The 17,822-nt window shown below is 38.2% G+C and overlaps 1 protein-coding gene across 1 annotated transcript; it reads left to right on the top strand.

Annotated features, from left to right (window-relative positions):
* The first annotated feature begins 268 nt into the window (after nucleotides 1-268).
* Nucleotides 269-3,524, top strand: LOC103444085 (uncharacterized). Its single transcript, XM_008382997.2, has 4 exons — nucleotides 269-1,097; nucleotides 1,419-1,586; nucleotides 1,680-2,307; nucleotides 3,452-3,524. Exons 1-4 carry the CDS (start codon nucleotides 269-271, stop codon nucleotides 3,522-3,524), a joined length of 1,698 nt encoding a protein of 565 aa, XP_008381219.2.
* The last annotated feature ends 14,298 nt before the right edge of the window (nucleotides 3,525-17,822 follow it).

Here is a 17,822-nt window from a genome sequence, read left to right on the forward strand (position 1 = left end):
CGGAAGGACCAGGCTTTTGGGAGATGGTAGAGGCCGAATCACGGCCATTTCTTCCCACAACCAATATAGCGGAAGCAAGTTTCTACAATCCCAATGTAGGAATCTTGAAGTGTTTGGGAGCAGATGAGAACGGCTTCCCTACCAAGGTGACGGCCCAAAAGCTCCTAGAACAAGGGATTCTCCTTACTAAAGAGGAGTGGGACAGACCTTATATCATCCCAACACCCCTACACTATCAATGATAGAACAAAAAAGGAAAGATCAGGTAATGGCAGTCAGATCCCTGATTAAACGATTGTTGGTGTATGGGAAAGGGAGAAGACAAGAAAATGAGCTCTTAGACAGAGAAGAGCAGGAATGGCAGGTGAGAGCTTCAACCAGCCAGGATGAAAACAACGAGGAATCTTGTCAAGAAGAATTGGAAAGGGCCATTCAAATGGCCGAGTGTATATATGACCTAGATGAGCCAGATGACTTGCCCGAGAGCCTGGAGCTAGTCGAATTTTTGTGTGCAGAACCTGATAAGCCACCACCGGAGTTCCAAGATCCTTTGGAAGTTATTGAGCTAGGAACAAAGGAGGACCCAAGACCAATACAAATCAGTGGTTTATTGGAGAAAGAGGATCGGGCACAAATGATCTGTTTCTTGCAAGAATTCAGAGATTGTTTTGCTTGGCATTACACTGAGATGCCGGGTTTAGATGCAACCTTGGTGGAACATAGAATGCCCATCAAGGAAGGATATAAGCCGGTTAAGCAAGCACCACGAAGGATGTCGAAGAAGATAGAAGAGAAGGTCAAAGAAGAGATTGAGAGGCTCGTAAAAACCGGATTTATCAGGCCAGCCAAATATGTGGAGTGGTTAGCCAACATTGTACCCATTTTAAGAAGATTCATTGCCAACCTAGCAGGCAAGATCCAGCCGCTGACTCCTTTATTAAGACTGAAGGATAAGGAGAATTTCGAGTGGGGACCATCGCACCAAGAAGCCTTCGATGGTATCAAAGCTTATTTGACTTCTCCGCCAGTATTGGTACCATCTCAGAGGGGAAAACCCTTAAAGCTATATATCTGCGCTTCAGATAAATCAATTGGGAGTTTGCTAGCTTAGAATAATGAAGGCAGGAAAGAGCAGGCAGTGTACTACCTCAGTAGAATTTTGACCGAGGTAGAAACAAGGTTTTCCCTAGTAGATAGATTGTGCTTAACTCTGTATTTTACTGCCAATAAGCTGAGGCATTACATGTTACCTTGTCACGTACACATCATCACCAAGACAGATGTGATAAAGTACATGTTGTCAAAGCCAATGTTAACAGGAAGGATTGGGAAGTGGATTATAGCATTATCAGAATTCAGCTTCCAGTATGTCCCCCAAAGGGCAGTAAAAGGCTAAGCAATTGCTGACTTTTTGGCAGAGCATCAAGAATCTCGAGATGAGATAATCAATATACCAGGAACCCTGGAAGTTACTAATGTTTGGATCCCGCCAGGCAAAGGGATCTCGGGCAAAGAGGAGTGGATCCAGCAGGAGATAAGAAGAGTGGCTGGTTTATGGATTACTCATTGGAAGCTGTATTTCGATGGTTCTTATACTCAGAAGGCTTCAGGAGCTGGGATTGTGATTATCAACCCTCAAGGGATTTATCATTATTACTCATTTCTCTTGGATTATTAAGGTAATACCAACAATCGGGCAGAGTATGAGGCCTTAATAATTGGTTTGGAAATCTTGATGGATCTGGGGGCAATGGAAGTTGAGGTGTTTGGTGATTCAGAATTGGTAATAAACCAGCTAAATAGGGAGTTCAAGTGTAAACATATCACCATGGCCGGATATTATTTGGCGGCCATGCAATTGCTGAGTTATTGGGATTCTGAGATATCGATGAGTCATGTTCCCAGGGGAGCCAACCTAGCAGCCAATGAGATGGCGCAATTGGCCTCAGGCATACCAGTACAGGAGAGAAGATATGAGTTGGATGTTGAGATTCAAAGGAGAAACCTTCCTTCTATCCTAGAAAGGGGATTCGGTCTGGATATAATGGTTCTAGAGACCAAGGTAAAAGATTGGAGGTCACCTATCATCCATCATTTGAAAGATCCTTCTTCGCCCACAAGCAAGAGGAATAGACGGCAAGCAACCAAGTATGTCTTATGGGCAAAAGACCTGCTAAGAAAGACTCCAGACGAGTTACTACTGAAATGCTTAAGCCAAGAAAAGTCTATGAGAGTAATGGCTGAAGTACATGAGGGAGTATGTGGAGCACATCAGGCCGGAACAAAGATGAGGTGGTTGCTCAGAAGGTATGGATATTTCTGGCCCGACATGGAAAAGGATTGCAAATCCTATGCCCGAGGCTGTGAAGAGTGTCAAAGGCACGGACCTCTCCAACATGTGCCCTCAGTACCTTTGAATCTAGTGGTTAAGCCTTGGCCCTTCCGAGGTTGGGCGATTGACTTCATCGGGCAGTGAAGTCCATAACCTCAGCCACAGTCAAGAATTTCATTGAGACCAAGATTCTGTATAGGTTTGGAGTGCCCGAAACTATAGTAACGGATCATGGGCCATCTTTTATTTCAAAAGAAGTTGAGGAGTTTGCAAACAAATACAAAATAAAGATGATCCAATCCAGTCTTTACTACCCACAATCAAATGGCCAAGCAGAATCCAGCAACAAGATTTTGGTAAACATTATCAAAAGAATGGTGATGGACAGTCCGGAGAAGTGGCATGAAAAGCTGGGAAACACTTTGTAGGCATACAGAACTTCCAAGAGGGCAGGAACAGGCACAACTCCTTATGCTTTAACCTTCGGGCAAGATGCAGTGTTTCCCATGGAGATCAATGTAAGTTCTGTCAGAATTCAAAATCAGTTCGGGTTACACAGTGAAGAGTACGTCGAAGCCATGTGTCAAGGAATTGAAGACTTAGACGTAGCTCCAATTGAAGCCTTGAATTAGATTCAAGAAGGAAAGAAAGCTGTTGCCCAAGCTTATAATAAAAAGGTGAAGATGAAGTCTTTCAAGGAGAGAGATTTAGTATGGAAGACAGTCCTCCCTCCAGGAGCTCAGCTTAGGGGCTTTGGAAAGTGGAGCCCGACATGGGAAGGTCATTTCATTGTTAGTCAAGTATTGGACAAGGGAGGATACTACTTGGCAGACCTTGAAGGGAAGGGGTAGAAACATCCCATTAATGTTAAATTCTTGAAAAAATATTGTCTTACATTATGGGATGTTAGAGATTGTTACATTGAAGAGGATGCAAGGTAAAGCAGACTTCAGGATATCAAGGTGCAGTGTATGATCACCAACCATTCAAAAGAAGACAGAAAAACAAAAAGTTGCTAAGATAATGTTTATTTCATTTCGACAAATTGGTGATATTTACAAACAGATCCAAGGCCGAAGTACTACATTTGATTCCTTCTGGATACAATGTTATTTTCAGTTGGTTTTCCGATGTCTTCCTGGATAGGACCCGATCAGGTGATCAGGTTGTGCGGCCAAGACGCGCCTGGTAGGGGATCCTCAGGCAGAGTTACCACCACGTGTGATGGTGAAGCCTGATTTATCACGACAACAAGCAGGAAGGCAAGCCTTCGTGAGGAAACCGCCTGACCAAGGGTGTTGGAGATAGCGGGGTGTTTGACCAAAGGTGTTAGAATAGTAGTTATCTGATAAGAACTCTTTTTCTCACGAAAAGGGAGTTTTAAGAAACCCCACTTAAACTCTGAAGAACTCATTTCACAGTTTTGGAAGAAAACTAAGGAAGCAGAAACACCTGGGGCGGATTAAAGATGAGATCGAAGATGATTTGTGGGGAGAACCAGAATTTATAGGAATGTCAGAAGGTAGTTCAAAGGTCGTGGGAAGATCGAGAGACTTCGGGTGGCGTTAATCTCCACCAGAAGATACAAGTTCCAAGAGCAAGGGTGCAGACGCATGCAGCTTTTCAATTAATATTGGCGCTTGGAATTCCAAGCTAAATATCAATTGAAGGGGGCACTGTTTGGATCAAAACTTAAACTTTGGGCTCAAGGGAAGTTGGCCCAAAGAGCAGCCTAAAAGGAAGAAGCCCAATCAAGGCCAGTCAAAACCCAGCCGAAGTCCAGAAGACAGGAGAAGCCCGTTTCTGACTATGTGCAGGCCATGCAGACTACTTGCTCACCTAACCAATGGCCAAGTGGTATAGACCAGCCAGCTAATCAGCCCAAAAAGTACTTTTAAATGGCAGTACAAGTAAATAGCTGATGAGTCACTATCCTTCAAACTACATTCGGGCAAGATTATTGCTACAGGAGGCAGAGCCAAGGTGTCTATAAAAGGAGAAAGAGAAGTCAGAATCAAGGACACTCAAACAAACAAATACAAGCACAAACTCTGCTCAAAGCCAGATTTGCCTTCAAAACGAAGCTGTAGTCAGCCCAAGCCTTCATCCCTTTCGGGATAAACCCTTTATAATAGCTCTGCTACCCTGTTCAACTCTTGCTGTAGTATCGATTTCTTCTGTAAACTCACCTCCCAATCCTTTTTCTAAGCTTTCAAACCTCTTGATAAAACACAAAGATAGAAAGTTGCAAGACGATCAGCCTTGCCCGACAAGGTTAAACCTTGCCCGACCCTCTTTGTTTTTGTCTTTTCATTCATTAGCCTAGCAATATGTTGTATACTACAAGTTGTATCCAAGTTATTTCTAGTAATATGGCTATTAAAAGATTCTCTCAGCACTTGAATCCGATTTGAATATGTCTTAACCGTTCAAGCCAGATCTAAGTTCTAAGCCCTCGGGCATATAAGATTTGATCACCCTAAAAGTCCTTGACCTCAAGGCATAAAAAAGAACCTGATGTGGACTTAACCCAACCATTACAAGCTTTGATAACAAGAAGTCCGAAGTTACTTGGGGCGCAAGTAATCGACCTGTCACTTAGTTTTATTGCTGTTATATTATGATTAGCATATAACGTTCGGGGACGGGATGAATTCTGATGGGAAGCCTCAAGGCCTATTCAAGGCCCCACAAAGGCACCTATTTGGATTCATCCTATTTCTCGAGCAAGAACATTGAGTATAGAAGGGGTTCTGATAGGAAGCCTCAAGGCCTATTCAAGGCCCCACAAAGGCACCTATTTGGATTCATTCTGCTCTTTGAGCTCAGGTAATCAGAAGTATGATAGTTATAAGACCTATATAACCAAGAAAAGGAACCTTATGTGTTCGAGTACTAAGTTAGTTACTGATGGGAAGCCTCAAGGCCTACACCTAAGGCCCCACAAAGGCACCTGTCAATAACTAACATAATCTCTCGAATATATATAATTAAACTCAAACATCCGTTCTACATCTGCCATGTTGAAGATGGCAGTGGCACGCCTGAGCACTTAAAAGTTAATCTTGATTGTGAGCCTCAAGGCCTACACCTAAGGCCTCACAAAGGCACCTTTCAAAGTTAACTCTGTCCTTCTCTTTCAGCCTTGCCCGAGAAGCCCGCCAGTAAAGCAGAAGCCCGACAGAAAGCATCAACCGGCGCCAACCTCTCGGGGAGCTGTGTGCTCGTCGACCAGGAAGCATTCCCCACGGAAATTCCCGCCATGAACAGGTGCAAATATCCCAAATGCATCAAATGGGTACATTTAAATTCACATGTACCCGTTAAATAAATAACTTGGAATCCAAACAAAGATATAAACCAAATAAAAAGCTATCTACCAAAACATATTTTGTTTTGCCTATAATGTAGGAATTGATTAGTTTTAACTAATGTTATGAAATTTTGGAATGTAATGAATTAATTACATTTATGGGTGGCATAAAGTTTTAAATGTAAATATGTTGATGTGTATAAAGTGGTAGGATTTTGATAAAAAATTTAAAATCAATAGGATTTCAATGAAAGGATATTGGTGGTTGGGGATTGCATCATAATTTCTCTTTTAATATTTAGTATTGTTTCTGTCTGTAACGTCGTAGGATTGAAACTGCAATTCAATCCAATTGACGAAAAAAGTTTGATCCCTCAAAGTTACGTTAACAGTTTGTAAAGAAAATAGCGGGAAAGTAACCTGAAATTTGACCGCTGAGATGGATGAGCATTTCATTTTTTTAGTTTCTGCAAATTTAAATTTATCCGTTCCTGAATACTGAAAGCACCTTTCTTCAGTTTAATGTTGGGCCTAAGTTAGGATGAAAGAATGGACATTATTTAGATGTTTTCTGTAGTTTTTTGGTCTGGCTACGTACGAATATGTGACTACTACAAATTGGTTTAATGTGTTGGAGAGTGGTAGCGGTTTTATATTGATTACTGTCGGATAAAATATTTCCGACAACATATTTAAATAGTGATCGGATAACAAAGCACTGTTGTAGCTTATATTAGACATCAGCAATAAGTGTCAGCTATATCCGACATTAATTCACTACTTTTCGATAGGAATAATGAAGCGGGCACTTAACTCCACCAGATTTATTTTTAAAAACATTTAACGAATTTTGGCGGGTACATCCGACCTAAGTAGCTAATGTTGTCGGATTATGTTATATTATTTTCAAATTTTTTTATACCAATCCTTTCGGATTATTTAAATTTTTATGTTTTGTTAATCACATTCAATGGCAACAGCAGAAGCACACCGCCTTTAAACCGAAGACCAAGAGGTCTCATGCACAAGCACTTCACCATCAGGCTGGGAAGAGGGTCAGTTAAATATATATTCCTTAAATTAGTTAATATTTAATATAACATAAATATTTATTTATGTTAAATTAATATATATATTTTTTCACTAGAATTGTTATGAAGATGTACAAAACTTGAATTTAATGAATAATCATGACACATCCCGACCCGGAATGTTCACTTGGACTCCGAATCGAGTTGTGTTGGCCGACACTCGGAGGGTGACGAAGCCATAAAGTGTAGTGATGTGGAAAATGTGAATAAATTTAAACTTAAAAATGCCTAAATACAAGAATGCGCTTGTGAGCAGGAATGAACCCGTTTCACACGTGATGTTAGAGCATAAGTAAAGTACAGTAAAGTAGGCTGAGAATTATACCATAGGTAGAATTCCCACAACAAAATTTTGTCAGAAATCCTCGTCAATACGAAAGCTCTGCTGGTGCGTAAAATAACTAAAAACACAAATTAAACCCTATTTGTGACAATTGTAGTAATGATGTAAGTAGGGATCGTTCTAACCGGGGATTAACTAGGGGTGCTAATCTAATATAAATTGATTCAAAAACACAGAAACTAAACTTAAAGACTCTAACAAGACTACTATAACTCAAAACAGTTTTGAAGCACTCAAACCTGCCTAAAACAATCAAATTGACTCAAAAAGAAACTCGAACTTGATTTGGACGAAATCCAAAGTGTTTATGACTCCAAATGCTTAATAACACACAATAAAACAGAATTGAATGACTAAGACTTAACAAAATATGGGGGAATTGTGTTTGGACGAAACTAATTTTAATGGGCAGATTGTAAGAAACAGATTGTAAGATAAAATTTTGATGAATCAATGGATGATGGAATAGCTAAGGGGTTCTTCTCCACACATGAAATATATGCAACGTAAATCAATTTCCAGTTATCAATTCAATAAGTTATGAACCTCGACACTCCAAGTTAATTAGGTCCGCTTAAATTAACCTTCAGATTTCCCTAGGATCATTGAATTGGATGAATATGCATCGCAAACAAATTATTCCTAACAAGTTCTCTATATGAACAGCATGATAAAGACACAAGTTAGAATCATTACGTTCTTTGGAAATCATAAGCATCGACAAGGCATTTGTAACTATGAAAAGCATGATACTCTTGCCAGGAATCTACTTAACACGATCGTGACTAGCGACCTTCACTACTTGTGAATATAAATTCATAACAATTAGGTGAAACAAACTTATATCCTAGCACCAAATTCAAGCATGCAAATTAAGCGTGCACTCTCAATCAACATACAAGAATAAGTTCTAAATCAAATGGTTAAGCAAATTGTATTCACGACTTATGTAACAATAACTGGAAGTAATCAACTCATTTCACATATATAATCATGGTTTTGAATACACCCTTAGCCAAAAACGAAATTAGCCAATCATACTTAAAGCAAAACAAAGATTATATGAATTAGACATTAAAATATAATATAGAAAACACCTAAAATCGTTCAACAACTCAAAATGAAGAGCCAAACAATCGTAGTGAATCTGTCCCCTTCCTTGCTTGCGGCAGATTGGGTTGTGAAGATGTTTTGGGTAGTTTTATGGTGTAGAATGGATGGGGAATGGTATGGAGAGGTTTAGGGTGAGTGTGGAGGAGTGTTTGATGGTTGGAGGATGGTAGAGAACTCGGCAAAGAGGGTGGAAGAAGGTGGAGTGGCTGTTATGTTTTCTGGGCACTAGAATGGTGTTTTTGGGGTGTTTTGCTGCCTAGGGTGAGTATGGACGAATTTTCTGTGATGAATGATGAATATGGGAGAGAGTGATCCCTTGGCCAAGGGGTGTAAACATGTATATATAGGCCCCAAAAACCCTAGAGAATCAGGTTAGGCAATGGATGAAATGCACAGCAAGGAGGGTGAATTTGTGGTGTGCAATGGTCCAAGGATTAAAATGAAGTAATGATGCAAAGTATGGAGGGTAAAATGGAGTGGTATTTCAGCTAGGGAGCATGAATGATTGTGTACATTGCATAGAAATGAAAATGGGAGGTGAAATGTTTCAGAAATTAGTCAAAGGTGCAGCAACATGTGTTGCACACGGCATAGGATCCTAAAGGTGGCTGATGGAGCATCAATTGGTGCATGTAATGGTTGTGAAAGTTGTGTGAAATCTGATGGGTGAAGGGAACAAGAGGTATGCAGCAATTGAGTGTAATAATTGAGTGTATTGAGGCATGAAATCAGAAATATTGTAGGGGACAAGGGTGATTAAGCATGGCATGGGAATCCAAAGGGAATACAATGGGTTTGCACGGCAAGGGGTGTGAATTTTGGAGTGACACCCTATTGTGGCTGAGTTCTTTATCCTTTGCACAATAATTCTTCACATTCTTAGCCTCATTAGTCTTCAATTTCGTCCATCCACTTTGCTCCATGCATTTGCTATCCATCCAAACCCGAAACTGCTCCAAAGGCCTCAAAAATGCATCTTCTTGCATACTTTGTCCTTAGAATCTGAAAACACACAAAAATGACTTTAAACACTAAAATAACTAAGAAAACACAACGTAAATGCGTAAGAACAAGCTAACTAAGTCGCATAAATATGCTCCTATCATCTGCCAGTAATACCTGGAAGGGCAAAAAATAAGGGTGAGTGAGCCTAAAAATAAAGCTTTGTTAGCCTTTTCGAAAGCATAATAACCCCTCGTCGATACGAAAGCTCTGCCACTAATATCTAAAGTGGCAAAAAATAAGGGTGAGTGAGCCTAAAAATAAAGCTTTGAAAAAACCTTTTCGAAAGCATAATAGCCCCTCTCCGTAAAATAAGTATAATTTTCAAAATATACATACTGCGTATAGTATGAATATACTTACCAACAATAGTATATCAAGAATACAATACGTCACAAACTTTCGTAAATAAACGCATGATGTCTGTAACCACATATGCTCGCATAAATAAACATATCATATCAAGTGCTCATCGACATATGCTGACATGAACAGGATTGGGTGTAACAATGAAATACGCTATAGTACTACAATCACTTGAACACTGGCACTATGCGTAGCACGTACGAGTCCTAATATGCTATAGCAATCTAGGACAAGACTGGCACCTACAATGGATCCAAAGTGCACATACACATGAAAGACAGGCCCTGGTCCGGGCGAGTACCACCACCGGTGCAGCAAACGATGAACAGATAACAGAAATATAGTCATGCCACAGTGATTCGATAATTCTAGTCAACATAATAGTTTTCATAGTCGTAAATATAATTATGGCATCAATAATAATATGCATACATGTGCATCCCGTAGGACGTAAGATCACTTCATAATTTCTATCAATGTGCTAAATCTTATAAACATCATGCTAAACTAGGCGTATTGTAGAAAACTCTTTATGAAATGTATAAATGGAAACTAATAATTATATATACTACATAAAAGAAAAGACCCACTCACAGTTACTTGCAAGGTTGCAATTGTTCGAAGTAGGATAGCCGGAGTCTCCGATAGTAATCACACATAAGCATAATATTAGGACCCATTAGTAATACTCCACTAAGATAATTAAATTTGGAAAAACGAAGTGCGGATTTGAAATCAGAGTGTTGAAATATGCTTAGGAGGGACCCCGGTAAATTTTTTAAAAAGGTGAACGGAAAAGTCAACCGAGACACCGGGACGGTCACTATGTTAAAACTTCAAAATTTCACTAAATGGATGTCAAAAACGGACTCGGAGCGTCAAAAATAGCCTAGGAAGGTTTCCGAGAAAATTCCAAAAAAAGTCAACACAAGGAATATTCCAAGAATATTTCAAACAATATTCCCAGAATATTCTGAGCCCAATTTGAAACCGGGCTGGGCTGGAACATCGGCCCAAGGGTTTGGACCAGTTGGCTAAAGATTTTGGACTGGGTTTTGGGCCTAAAGCCTTTTTTTTTCTTCTTCTTCTCTGGTCGGTTGTCGCTGCAATCCCTGGAATCTGAAAAAAGATGGCCAAGATAAACCCCAATTTCGATCAACCACACACTTAACAAAACCTAGTCATGTGATATACCAAAACGAAGATCGAGAAACAAGGATTCAAATAGTACCATTGGTTTCCTCGGTTGTGGCCGGATCTCACAGGAAAATGGCTCGAAGCCGTTAGGTTTTCACCGGAAAATTGGGGAGAATTTCTCCCAAACTGATCTGCACCAAAACTTCAACATTTCTCTCAAATAAAACAAGAATCATGTACAAAACAGTGATCTAAGATGATTGCCGTTGATTTCAAAACTTACTTTAGTTGGAATAATCCAAAATCCACCGTTGGTTCGTCGGAGGAACACAGTTAGTGAACTTTGTCACTGTAGGGGTTCTAAGGCTTTGGTCTGTGCTCGAGACAAGGAAGAAGGCAACGATGGCGATGGTGAAGTTTGTTGTAAAGAGTGGTGGTGGTGGTCCAGCGAGTTTCACGGAGGGAGGGAAAGTCAGAGTGAGAGAGAGAATGAGAGAGCTTGAGGGAAGAGAGGGCCATGAAGGATGGTTAGGTGGCATCAATAGATTGGGTGAGTAAAGAGAGAGAGACCTAGCTTTTTGGGAGAGTGGGAGAGTGGGATACAGGATAGGGCAAGAATGGGGTGTGGGCCCCATGTGGCTCACAAAACAACACAAAATATCTCTAAACATGAAATTACCAAATTGCCCTTTGCGTTCGTAAGTCTATAAAATCTCTATTGTAACTCCAAATTCAATTCCGCTTACGCCAACGCGTTCGTAGCGATGAGTACTACACAAATAGGCTAAAAGAATCAGTCATACATCTCTCTAAACAATGGTCAACGGAAGTCAAAATCCTTGCCTCTAGGGGTATTTTCGCATAGAGTTAGTGACAGGTTATCACAATCTACCTACCTTAAAAAACAATTTCATCCCCGAAATTTAAAATAAGTTGCTATACAGAAAATACTCAAAATAGAAAGAAAATATATAAAGAAGAAATCAAGCTAGAGCGGTTGATTAAAAGAGAATGTCATTCCATCGCGATCGGATTGCAATGATTCCTCTTTCATGCCTACAAACTCATACTTTCCTTCTCCTTCGGTACAATACTATAATATAACACTTTTTATAAACACATAAAGTCGAAAATATTTATATATGTATAATAACATCACGTCAAAATACATATATAATAACACAAAGTTAAAATAATTGCACTGAAATTAAAACTGAACATAGAAAAATTTCACCTACGCACTTATAACGTTATGTACTCTGAGAGTAAGTGTAGCATCTTTGGGTCAAGTCCAAACAATCAATAAATAAATAAATAAAAATGCTAATGTAACAAGACCTATTTGTCCACTTGCTTAACGAACCCAACAAATAAGTTATTGATCCTACAGTCTGCAGCCCGCAATACCAACAACTCATTGTTGTCTCGATAAGCAAGTAATAATTCCCCAAGGGTTCAATATTACCATCATGCCCCCATTGGGAAATACACACACATCGTTTGATCATAGTCTCGATCGTGCTCACACACTACCCTCTTGGGCGACATCGTCCGTAATACATAATTCCTACATCATAATCTCGATCATTCAAATACTTGTTCACAATACTCTCCTGTCAATCTTGTACTGTGCGTAAAATCTCTATACCATGGCTCAAACAGTAGCATAGTCAAACCAAAATAATAACTATCGTCGTATAAGATAAGTAAAGATAGGTGTTTAACATAATCGACTAAAACTGTAAAACATACAAAGGCAATATGTTCTTTAAGGTCCAGATAGTTCATTCAGACTGGCAGTTAGTCTGAGGGTGAAATGTGGTATGTGACAAAACTTAATACACATGGCCTTCAATAAGGTTTCCCAAGCCTCGAAAGCGAAACGTACATCACAGTGATATACAGTAGTGTCATGCACACTATGCAATCGAACATTGTAATTCATATATGCCTCAGCAAATAGATTCATTATGAATTTCCCTCAGATTTAGCGAAAACTATGCTGAAAAGTCTAAATGAACACTCAAGAATCTGAGAGTCAAAATAAGTCTATCAAATCTAGAGTACAAGATAAGTGGATTGTATGCATAACATCTCACTAGAACTGTAGTTTCTGAAATATTCAATCACCAACAGTAAGGATTCATTTAACAGACTACTTGTTAGGTGATTGAGGAATTAATGGTCACAGCTAAAACTTCAATGTCCGAGCAATTCTCTTAGATGCTCTGTCTGCATAAAAAATAATATGAAGTGTAGTGGGGTGGACATGTACCCAAGGTTAATTGGAATGCCTTCAGGCATAAAGAGGTGACTATGGAATCACGGTCAAAGATGTCGATCATAATGTCAGAAAATCTGATAAATTCAAAAATGAGAAATTTCACCAAGTGGTCTAAAATGTAATCCCTCTAGACCAACGAAAAGTGAGTTAGCTTGTCAAGTCGGTCAATAATCACCGAAACATCACCATAATCTCCACATGTACAAGATACCTCGTACCGGGAGTTTATGGTGATATTTCTCGACTCCATTCAGATACAGGAAGTGATTACAACCACTCGAACGATTCTTGATCATTTGTAAGTAACGTCAAATCGATACTTGTGAATTCCAATTGGAATGGGATAGGAAAAGCTAGAAATGGTCAAGGGTAAATATGTCTTTTGCTGTGGTAAACAGTAATTACGTTTGCACAACCGGGGTGATACACGATAGTGCAATCATAGATGTTGATTTGGTTATTCAATTATCGCTATTAGAAATTCAGCTTATTTCAAATGAAGATGTATTTGAGAAATGCAAGGTTGGTAAAAGTTTTGGATACGTTTCTCCACAGAGAAATGTCATATGGTTTTCCAAATGAGGATGATAATAATTGACTCTAGGTCATGAATACAGGTCCGACCGTTGAAACATAAGCAATATCCCATCTTGCTGTGTCTACACAGCCAAATCATCCAGATAAAATGTCATTGTGGTTACTCAAATTATTGACGTTGTCGAAAGGTGTAAGAATAATGCTCGAGAAGAGATAGCACATAGGTTGTCAGAAATTTAAATCATAGCCAACATCCCAAACTAAACTAACTTTCCTCGATCTATAAATGAGGAAAAATACCATAGTCGAAAAATAACGCCAGAGATATATGTCATCGAAACGTACCATACTACTTCCTTCACTACGCCACGTGCTAATAGGTCTTCACAGCTTTCTCGATGCTTAATTCGCTCTTACAGCAGGAATTCAACTCGTGCTTCAAACTAATATTTGCTTGTGGAAGTGATTGGAAATATGGCTGGTCGAAGTGGTTTTGGTTACCTAAGTGAAAAATATGGTTAAAATAACTACAAGTTTACTATTCTCCAACAAAGTTTACTCCTAAGTTTCCAAGATTTAGTTTCTTCAGCCCAAGTAGTCATTGTTAATCAATCTATCAGTCGTGCCGCTAATTAACGCATATATGATACTTTGATATTGTTCGCTACCCTAAAACTGTGAACCGACTTTCTAGCATAAAGGTATCACTCCCACATACTAGCATGTGTCTGATATCAGAAATCATACCTCCTAAATACTGATTGACAATTCCAAGATACTAGATAATATTGTCAATTAGTAGCGCCAATGTAGGCTGATTACAGGTTAGAGCTCGCTCGGGTGAATAGTTTTGAACGATTGGTAAGGAACTGGTCCGGTGAGGTGGTTTCATTAATTCTATGGAAAATACTTACCACTTCGGGGATTTCTACTAACCGTAGGTATAACAACTCGTACACCTGTGCTTATCCTCATCAAAATGATGAGTACAACACCAAAAGAAATTCTTGAAACTAGTATTGGTTGAAATGTCCTAAGGCTGGAAAAGGAATTTGCTAATAATCTACTTTAGAATGGACTTAAATGGAAGTTGATCTTCCTCCTAAAGATCCGGAACGATCAGTTGTGTGTTTGAAAAGATTAGTGCTATTAGGGACCAAAAGTGGCTGTCCCCCAGATGTTATTCCGTCGAGTGCTACCACTTTAGCACCAGGTTGTCGCTCAAGACATTTTTAGAATCTCGACAAAGGTAAACTTCGTAGGGAATTCTGCTAGATGGTATTCTAGCGGGTACTACCAAAGAATCAAAACTATGTCTGGTTTCTTATCTCAAAAGGGTTGGTAACAATGACTAAATGGTGGTGGGATTTATTGGTAAATCTCTGGTTGCACACAATTATCGATACATTAGACCTGCTTCAAGGCCATCCATTTGGCTTAATTTGTGATTTTTCCTTGGCAAGAACGTTCTTTGTTTATAGTTTAGAGGTGGTCGCCGAAATGTTCTTCTAGAACTTCAATAAGTCATCTAAAATGTCCATCACTACAAGAAAACATGGCTTAGATGGCAACACACATTCGTCACATAAACAAGAAAATTTGTCACATTTGACTATATGTGACGAAATTCTAGCATTACCAATTTCGTCACTTATACAACGTCACCTATAGTCCATGCGACGAATTTTATTTTTGCCACATTTTTGCGGTATACATGACACAACATTCGTCACTTAATAACAATATGTGTGACAAATTATACATCATCAAATACAAAATTACGTGACCTATTTTTTTCGTCTCGTATCAGGTTTATAATTGATGATTTTGTAGTCATCCAATATGATACCAGATGATATAGTTTACACTATGTGACGTTGAAAATGTCACATATTCCATTGATATGTGGTGCAACTTACATCACATATGTTAAAATCAAATACCTTTTTAGAAATAATAACAACGAACTAATTGTTTTCTTGTTTCATAATCTAGAATTGCAGTTCATAACAATTATAAGGTAATACTTCACATTTTCATTAGTCAACAATTAAAACACATAAGTCGAATATATTCACCAAATGTACATCCCAAAAGTTAAAGTCATGGTGACCTATCTCAAAAGAGAAGTTTAAAAGAGTTTGAGGTGCCTAACAAAAGATAGCTTGAGGTGCCTAACAAATGACAGCTTGAGGTACCAACAAAATAGAAGTCTAAGCTAGAATAATCTAGTAACACCTATATAGAGACATCTTAGGTACTACCAAATGATAAGTCCAAGGCACATTTAGGTGCTAATTAACAAAAAAGATGCTCCATGTGCTAACAAAAGAGGTGTACCATGTGCATACTTGAAACTAACCGCAAAAGACACAATATGGACATCATTCCTCTTCCAAATCATGTTCTTCCAGCTCAGGATAAGTATTTTCACCCTTTGAAATATCACCATCAGATTTTGTAGAGTTGTTGGTCTTCTCGTGACTTGCAGCAGTAAATGCCTTGATTTTTTTGAACAGATTTTCATCATCATTACGTAAATCTAATCGAACTCTCAATTGTTCATTCTCTTGTTGCAATTTAAGGAAACTATCTGACATAAGTTTGATTTGAGATCTAGTATCAGTTAACTCGGAACTTGATGCCATAGAAGAAATGCAACCAGAGGTATTTGTACGAGGAAAAACACCTAAACCATTAACTAATTTTCCATTCCTCCCAAGGTTTTCAGCCATGATTCCAAACTCATCATCCAATGGCACATGTACGGAATCTGATGGTGTACCTTCAGGTGCTTCTTGGATCGGCTTCTCCCTCATTTCATCCTTCCTTTTCTTCATGTTATCCTTTCATAATTAAATAGAAACAACTTAGTTTCTTTCATTCCAAACATTTCAGTTATGATATGCTTTAAGAAAACATAACTTGACCGCTTGTATGTTATCCTTATCTGATGCAGAAGCAAATCACCATGCAAAACCTGTATGTAAACATGATTTGTAGTTTCTATTTAACTATGGATTAAATTGGACTAGGCACATATAATGTTTTTCTCAACAAGTAACAGATGCAAAGTTAGCATAAGATATATTGGTGGGACAAATAAGTAGTATCGTGTCAATTTTGCATGTTCATTTCAATTATGTTTCTTAAGTTGTATCTTGTCAATTGTAAAATTTTAATCTCCAGTGCATTTGAAATGACAAAAAATGAGTGGCCCATGAATGACTTTCATATTTTTCTCAAGCAACATCATTGATCCACTGGCCGTTCTTGTCTTTGTGAAGAGCACCCCAATTGTCAATCACTGATAATGAATCTCCTTTCTGTTTAATAATGAAGATACAAACGTGAGAGTGCATAATGAGTATTATAAGTACTTTAGTTTCATTACCTTGTGAGTTGTCCTAGCATGTTGGATGAATGGCCTTGCTCCTCCCTTGTGGTGATACTTCAGTTTCTTCCTATTATTAGCATTTTGCTTTTAAAGAAGAGTTAGTATTGTAAAGGTGTATAATTTGGGAAGCTCCTATCTCCTAGACTTATACATAATCATATATTTGAGTTGTACATATTTGTTCGAATGCGATAGAATACCACTATCTAACATCTTCCCCAATCAATTAGAATCTAACTTTCATAAACACTATATCAAATAATTTTTGCTCTCCTTCTCTTGTAGACATTCTCAAATTTTACAAACCTGAAATGTATAACTAAAAGCAATGAATAGCCTAATAAATGCAAACAAGCACTGCATTCGATTATGCCTAATACCAATAAAATACACGTAAAAGCTTGTGAAGAAGAAGAGCTTATTTATCAATAACATACATGTACAAGCTCTTCATTATATATATATATATATATATATATATATATATTATATTATATAAGCTCACTAGTGAAGAAGCATAGCTTATTTATCACAAGCCCTGCATTCGATTATTTATCACAAGCTTATATATTTTAATACCAACAAATACATGTACAAGTTAATATATAAGCATATATTAACTTTTAATATAAAAAAAAAAAAGCACTGCTCTATGCTTATTCCATTTATTACAAAATCAACTTGTGAAAAAAAAAATTGTTGTTCAACAATATAAGAAAAAGTTGGCATCTAACTTGGACATATATTAGAAAATGAAGTATAGAATGCATACCAAAAAGTGGGTAGTAGTGTAAACATTATCGCATAGCCAGTCAGTGACTCTTAGGTCTCCCATTCCATATCCGATCATTTGGCAGATTAGCTCATCCTCTTGCAGGTGTTTCACATGAAAAGTAGTACTTATACA

This window comes from Malus domestica, chromosome 04, assembly GCF_042453785.1.
Source record: "Malus domestica chromosome 04, GDT2T_hap1".
Taxonomy (NCBI): Eukaryota; Viridiplantae; Streptophyta; class Magnoliopsida; order Rosales; family Rosaceae; genus Malus; species Malus domestica.

Excerpts from the sequence above, each read along its gene's own strand:
- LOC103444085 (XM_008382997.2), top strand. The coding sequence starts at position 269 with ATGGCAGTCAGATCCCTGATTAAACGATTGTTGGTGTATGGGAAAGGG. Across the intron at positions 1,098-1,418 it reads TTCAGATAAATCAATTGGGA|AGCATCAAGAATCTCGAGAT; the intron begins GTTTGCTAGCTT and ends ACTTTTTGGCAG. Across the intron at positions 1,587-1,679 it reads TTGGAAGCTGTATTTCGATG|GTAATACCAACAATCGGGCA; the intron begins GTTCTTATACTC and ends TGGATTATTAAG.